The sequence below is a fragment of the Fusarium poae genome, chromosome 1, assembly GCF_019609905.1.
Source record: "Fusarium poae strain DAOMC 252244 chromosome 1, whole genome shotgun sequence".
Lineage (NCBI taxonomy): Eukaryota > Fungi > Ascomycota > Sordariomycetes > Hypocreales > Nectriaceae > Fusarium > Fusarium poae.
The window spans coordinates 10,195,619-10,203,046 of NC_058399.1; the positions used below are offsets into that span (position 1 = coordinate 10,195,619).

Here is a 7,428-nt window from a genome sequence, read left to right on the forward strand (position 1 = left end):
GTGGAAATGTGAAATTAAACCACCGACTAAGCGACGGAACTGAACAATGAGCCATGATCGCCCCTGAGATTTTTCTATCATTTTTTACTCCCCCGATATGACGTGAAAATATCGCCAACTATTGTGGACATCTAAGATACTCGATAGGACTATCTGCAATTCCCATGTTCAATCAGTTTTGGTATGCGTGCATATGTACTCCATTTAACTAACCTGTAAGTTTGATGAAAAGTGCACATATGACCGAAGAGTCATGTGCTCTGTTGTAATTTCTTCATCTACAAGCCTTATTAGACTATCTATCTCCCAATAGTGACACGTCTTGTTGATTGAATGGAGTTTTCCTTACGACGCAATGCAATACAACTTCATGCAAGCTTGCGATTTAGTAGCAAATACAACTACACGTGACCAAATATGGACGCAAATGCAATGCAAATGCAGCATAAACTACTTGGCAAGATTGATTCAAAGATCATCTCAGATTTGTTTCGATTTCATGTCATATGCCGTCGATAACAAAAGTTCCTGTTTAATATGCCGCTATTTTCATGTTTAATACGGCTTTGGAAGGTGGTGAAACTGTACGGACGGGCCCCCTCACGTGATGTCATTGTAAAGAATCTCAATGGATGTAGCCCAGTTACAATGCGGGCAGATGCAGGTTGTGTCGTGTCGTGTCGTGTCGTGTGTGCTGTATTTTGCTGTGAGCTCTTACTGGACGACCCTCAATGTCGTTGTTTTCATCACTCAAGAAACCCTCCATTCTGCGAACCTGTCAAGTCACAATCACACACAACCTTAGACGCACATTTGCTACTGTCAACCCAACCATGACGGCCAATCGGGATCCCAGCACTCTCTCAAACTATAGCGCTTGGCGCACCCGCCATACCACCGCCAACTTCAAGATCGACTTTGACGAGAAGGCGCTCAAGGGCTCTGTTGTTTTGCAGCTCGAGTCACAAACTGACAAAGAGAGCAACGAGATCATCCTCGATACTCGTTATGTTGACATTTCTAGCATCAGTATCAACTCCAAAGAGTCCAAGTGGGAGCTAAAGAGCTTCAATGCCCCTCTCGGTGCCCCTCTTCACATTGCTGTGCCTGATGGTGTTGCCAAAGGCGAGTTAATTGACCTTGCCATTAACCTCCAGACAACGAGCAAATGCACTGCTCTCCAATGGCTCACTCCTGCTCAGACTTCCAACAAGAAGCACCCGTACATGTTTTCTCAATGTCAGGCCATCAACGCTCGTTCCATCTTCCCTTGCCAGGACACTCCTGATGTCAAGTCTACTTTCACTTTCAAGCTGACTTCATCTCTCCCTGTAGTTGCCAGCGGTGTTCCTGTTGGAGACCACGAGGCAACTCCCGGTAAGGAGAAGCTCTACGAGTTCGAGCAAAAGGTTCCCATTCCCTCTTACCTTTTTGCTGTGGCCTCTGGTGATATTGCAACTGCTCCCATCGGTCCTCGAAGCGTTGTCGCCACGGGCCCTAACGAGCTGGAAGGATGCAAGTGGGAGCTTGAGCGTGATATGGAGAAGTTCATGGAGGTGGCAGAGAAGCTTGTCTTCCCCTACAAATGGGGAGCTTACAACGTTCTTGTCTTGCCCCCGAGTTTCCCCTACGGAGGTAAAGTTTGTTTTCTTGCTAATCATTCTGCAAATTGCTTACATATCTATAGGTATGGAGAACCCCATCTACACCTTCGCTACACCCACAATCATCAGTGGTGACCGCCAAAATGTGGACGTTATCGCCCACGAGCTGAGTCACAGCTGGAGTGGTAACTTGGTTTCTAACGCCAGCTGGGAGCACTTGTGAGTCCACAGCCATTGGAACATGGAGATTGTGATATTAATGATCTTTAGCTGGTTGAACGAAGGCTGGACTATGTATCTTGAGCGTCGTATTCAAGCTGCCATCCACGGTGATGCCGAGTTTGACTTTTCTGCCATCATCGGATGGACGGCCCTTGGTACGTAACACCACATAGCCGTCAAAACTTTGATTAATCATTTTATAGAGGACGCCGTGGAGCTCTTTGGCAAGGACCACGAGTACACCAAGCTCATCATCAAGCATGAAGGTGTTGATCCTGAGGACGTCTACAGCACCGTTGCTTACGAGAAGGGTTTCCATTTCCTCTACTATTTGGAGGGCGTTGTGGGCCGGGAGAATTTTGACAAGTTCATCCCTTTTTACTTCACCAAGTGGTCCGGAAAGTCTCTTGACTCGTTTGAATTCAAGCAGACCTTCCTTGACTTCTTCAACGGCCTCGGCAACGAGGAAGTTGCCAAGAAGATCACCGAGATCGATTGGGACGAAAAGTTCTACACACCCGGTCTCCCTCCCAAGCCCAAGTTTGACACTACTTTGGCAAATCAGTGCTACGACCTTGCAAACAAGTGGAAGGATGCTGTAAGTTCAATTTCTTGGAATGTTGTATGTGCTCGCTAACGTGTAAATAGAAATTTGAGCCCAGTGCCAAGGATCTTGAGGACTTTACTGCGAACCAAAAGCTTGTTTTCCTGGCTGAAGTTCAGCAGTCCGGTGATCTAACTGCAGACCGAGCTCAGCTCATGGGCAAGACGTACGATTTCCTGTCGTCGCAGAATGTGGAGATCCTCTCGGCGTACTACCTGATTGCTCTCCAGGCAAAGGATTCCGCCATTTACCAGGATGCTGCCACTCTGCTCGGACGCGTTGGTCGTATGAAGTTTGTGCGACCTCTTTTCCGCGCCCTCAACAAAGTGGACAGACAGCTGGCTCTGGACACCTTTGAGAAGAACAAGGACTTCTATCATCCCATTTGCAAGGGTATGGTTGAGAAGGATCTAGGTCTTTAAAGCTTGAGTTGCACAAGAACGACAAAACGGCATGTAGATGGGCCTATTCTAAAAAATAAGAAGAACAATAAAGACACATTTACTCTAGCCAGCTTGATGCTTCCATAACCTGACCCCATGTTTGATCTTGTTCGCGAACAAACTTCTTAACAGAATCGACATTATCCGCACCAAAGTTGCCATACAAGTGGGGGAAACCACCCTCCCATTTCATAGACTCAGCAAACTGGGCGTATTCCAGCTTGATAACCCAGAGTGAAGATGTCTTGGTGAAGAACAAGTCTGCAGTCTTAGGTACCTGATTAATCATGTTAGTGCCATGGTATATCCCTCATCTCATCCAAAGCAATAGTTTCACCTGAGATGATGTGCTCAAATGAACGAAGCCATCATTGCGGTCAAGTTCGGACAAGGGATGTTCCTTTGGAAATGGATCCTCAGGTGCCGAAGGGATGATTTTGTAAATGTACTTTGGAGGGGATTCAGAAGACATTGTGAATAACTAATTGAGATGTGAACTGTGCAAGTGAAAGACTGAACCCCACCAATTGAGGTAGACGAAGTGGTGATGTTTATAGAATTACGGGGCTGAAAAAGTTGACCTCTTAGTGTTAGAATGCAGGAAATAAATAACCTAAATTATAGTATTGGCTGGCTTACTTATTTCGTCTCTCGTGCTCTCAATCGGTACACAGTAGTTTTGTATGTAGTCGTTTACTCACCCTATACCCTCTCCCGGCTTGAGGCTGATATGTAATTAATTAGTGGTATTGTATTTGTATTAATCGACTGCCCTAATGTGACCTGTTAAATAATCACTTATTATATACTAAATTAGGAACTACTTTTGTAACATTTGCGATGTCTTTGGAAACTCTTATATGCACCGTTGGCGTAACAGATCCCAAATTACCATAGTAATGAAGAGGTTGTAGGTTTTATGCTCTTGCAATGAAATCAAAGAACATCTACTTAGACAAGCGTCATTTTAAGGAATCATATTGATTTAGTGGCAGAAAGAAGAAGACTGAGCACTGCCTACCTAACAAACATCGAGATGGGAAAGAAGATGGTAGTTTGTGGTACCTACCCTGAGTGCGAGCTCATACTGTAGACGCGATAGATATCATAACAAATTAGCAATCACTGACGGTCGCACTGTGCTTCAGTAACGTTTCACGTGAAGCTCAGCATTCTTCAACCTCCATTCAACTCTTCAGCCTCTAGATATTCTATGCTACTGGCACACCTAATATTGCGGGATTTCTTCTAAAGCTGCAGCATAATCACACCTTTCGGGCCTCAAAATTTCCTGACAGTGACAGAGCTGGCATGTCGCGGGGCCCAGTTCCCTCTCAGCTTTACTTGCTGTCTGATCTACCCGCCATACCGGTCGGTGACAAGGTCAGGTTTCTGGGATGGTAGGACCAGTGAGCCCCTTTACAATCCTACATGTGTTGCGATGTGCTTGACCGCTTGCTTGTACTTTCACACACGGTAGAGACTGTTGGCTAATAGCTTTCAGCGTCACCTCTTACTCGACCTCTTCAGCCCGCTTGGCTCTTGGTCACCTTTATCCGAAAGATAGTACTGTGACTGCCTCAGTGGATGTAAGCCTACTCCTACAATCACTCACAGATGAGAAAACACGTATTGGCGAGTACGTCAATGTAATAGGGTACATTACAGAACACAATACTACCCGTCATAAGAAGCCACCGTACCAAGAGTCGAGGCAGGTGGGCGTTCAAGCGATAGTACTCTGGTCAACTGGTCCGATGGACCTTCAAAAATACGAAAAGCTTCTTAGTCCCCAAAAGATGGTCACTAAAGCTGCAGTCGACAGATCATAGAAGCATCAGATTAAAACCCGATTCTTCGTCATGTATTTCCAGAAGGCGGTGATAATGACTGACAGGACATGATCGAACCGGCAGACCTGCACTAGGCAAAATCGACACGAAACACAATGCAAATTCCGATTGGATCACTAGTGCTGCCGGGAACCGAATGTATCAACTTCACAGCTGGACTTTCGTGCAATCAGGCAACTCTGTCTGCACTGCATGCCTAAACCGAATGTATTTTGGGCAGTATTGATACTCGTCTGGGTATGTTGGGTCGGAATTATGCCAGATGGCGCCGTGTCTTTGGATAGACATGGCACCCTTCAAAGCACTTGCTTAATTTGGAACAGCTGGGTATCTTTTCCTCCACATCTATCTTGGGCACAATACATCATTTGCTCCACCATTGGCCTCTCACCTCACGGCCTTTTGCTTCACCGCACCCCAGAATCCTTGCTCTCAAAACGCCTTACGAGCCTCAATACCTGGGGTGACGGCTGATGGTCACGACGTTTGACATGCAGACGACCCCCTACAATTGCCTACCAGAGTCTTGGCATCCACCACGAGGTAGCATGATCATGACTGCTGAGTCATATCGGAGCTCAATAGTCATCATGCCGGGGTCAATCATAGTAACGTCGATGAGGTTCCCTGGACGACCCTCTAGAAACAATGACAGGTTGGTGTAACGGTCGTTTCAACAGTTTCTCGGGATTTTGTTGGACCTTGGCTGCGGCCTGTCGATCCCAAAGATCTTTCGACTTTCGGCAGATATCATCGATTTGTTCCTGTCAATTGTGTCAATCAAACTGGGAAGCTCTTTCACAAGACCGCAGTGACCAACGTCTGTGAGGCAGGAGCCTGGAGTGCTGATGAGGAAACCATCCTCTCCCTACGTTTGAACACATGAGCACAGGATAGCCGCTGGGCTGGCTTGACGAAGAGATACCTCCAACGTATATGGTCGAACTGTTGCCTGAGGTCCCAGATAGTACTGGAGCTCCTGGGTTATGACCTTTCTGTGGATGTCTTGATGAGGAATCCAGTATTTGTTCATTGAAGAGGACATGGTCGCACAGTCGATTCTCCTGGGGAATCTACAATTATTCAAGATAGACAAGAAAAGTGAAGAGATATTGAGTCAAGGGGAGGTATTTATTTATATAAGGTACGGTACGGTACAGTACAACCTGCCACAAGATATAGTTACGATGTGCCTGATGGAAAGAGGGTGCATTTCATGCTAATGTATGCAAACCCAAAGTATGTTGGTCTATTGCGTGTGACTTATGCTCACCGCTTTACAGGCTGGTATCTCAACACGAATCTGGAACTGCTCAAGGGGTAGCTAAATTTCATTCGCTGCATTTATTTCGACCATTCCTTGTTGACAAAATTAATATCGCAGGAAACCCCTGCCATACGCCGTGAGAGTTGAAAGTGAGGCGAATCAGGTGTGGTTGGTCATTGGTGGGCGGTGTCCAGCATCCGCCCTGCCAGCGTGGCAAATATCGAACGGGTGCATCTGATGCCAGTAATATCGCGAGAAAGCTAAATCGACAGAATGTTTAGCTGGTTTGAGACTCAATTATTGCTCCCGCTCAAATATCTGAGCGTTTTAGCACGTAATGTGGGGGTTGCGCGCGCATATCGACAAGGCTGTCTCTCCCAACAACCCTAAGGTCGTTTTTTCCCTTGGACGAACCCAGATCTGCGCTTATCACCCGCTCAAGCTTTCATAATTGGAGAGCTTCATTGGGCGGGCCAAGCGCCATGTGCATTGCATCTCTTGACCTAGTCTCGGCACGTAAAGTCACTCTGACGATAAGGTCTGCGGGTTGCCGATCTTGTAAGCGACACAGGGATCCCTTCGCTTTCTCCACGATGTCGAAAGCCAAGCGATTCTATTCTTCTAGCTAGTTCATACCAGCATGCCCTATTTGTCGGGTGGGAATGACTTACTCCGAGGCGAACCCAGGGCCACCAAAGGCCGGTAGGAGTGCGACAAATCTAGGCCGTTGTACCCACGAACTGTGTGACTATATGCTGATTTGTCCGTCTTTGGGCGCAGTTACAGCCATGAACCTTTGGAGCTTGAAGGATTGGCGACGATTCACGTTACAGGATACGCTCGTAGAGCCAACAGCCCACAGTGCAGCCTCATCAGAGAATGATTGTCGAAAGCGGGAGTACTGTTGAGGCAGGTTTTGTGAACGGCACGCCCTGTTTCGGAAGAGCAAGTGAAGAACAATTGTGGTTGCACTGGCCCGTATGTCTCGAGTTTATTCCCTCCAACCTCGTCATACAGATTGCGAGTTCGTCTCGGTGAGCGTATTGAGTAAGTAGCTCAAGACAGCTAGAGAGGTTTGTGGAATCTTGTAAGTGAGGCAGATCCTAACTTTCATCCCTAACCCGTGGACTGCAGTCTCGAAAAGTTAAACGACGCGGGCAGGTTTCACAACTTGGAATATCTGGAGCCACATGCCAGCTAATAAGACAGCTGCGAGACATAAGTTCAAACCCTTCGCTCGGGTAGATCGTTCGAATAGTACAGGGGCACGTGTAAAGGATCCAGTCTTGCTTTAGTGCCCTGCAGGCACGACTCTGCAATACTCAATACTTTTCTCACTATACCAGACGCTGCACATTATTTGTAAACAATAGGTGGCATGATTTAAACAAATCTGTGGTTATAAGCAGTCAGTGTAAAGCTAATGGTTCTGATC

At 46.7% G+C, this 7,428-nt stretch overlaps 3 protein-coding genes across 3 annotated transcripts; 1 reads left to right on the plus strand and 2 right to left on the minus strand.

Annotated features, from left to right (window-relative positions):
* Positions 1-833: 833 nt before the first annotated feature.
* Positions 834-2,852, plus strand: FPOAC1_003280 (uncharacterized protein; the record flags this gene model as incomplete). Its single annotated transcript, XM_044847849.1, has 5 exons — positions 834-1,635; positions 1,688-1,823; positions 1,875-1,981; positions 2,030-2,424; positions 2,475-2,852. The coding sequence occupies 5 exons, from the start codon at positions 834-836 to the stop codon at positions 2,850-2,852; spliced, it is 1,818 nt and encodes a 605-aa protein (XP_044713765.1).
* A 79-nt stretch (positions 2,853-2,931) lies between these two features.
* Positions 2,932-3,345, minus strand: FPOAC1_003281 (uncharacterized protein; the record flags this gene model as incomplete). Its single annotated transcript, XM_044847850.1, has 2 exons — positions 2,932-3,150; positions 3,211-3,345. The coding sequence occupies 2 exons, from the start codon at positions 3,343-3,345 to the stop codon at positions 2,932-2,934; spliced, it is 354 nt and encodes a 117-aa protein (XP_044713766.1).
* Positions 3,346-5,325: 1,980 nt separating this feature from the next.
* Positions 5,326-5,771, minus strand: FPOAC1_003282 (uncharacterized protein; the record flags this gene model as incomplete). Its single annotated transcript, XM_044847851.1, has 3 exons — positions 5,326-5,490; positions 5,547-5,594; positions 5,652-5,771. 3 exons carry the CDS (start codon positions 5,769-5,771, stop codon positions 5,326-5,328), a joined length of 333 nt encoding a protein of 110 aa, XP_044713767.1.
* Positions 5,772-7,428: the final 1,657 nt, after the last annotated feature.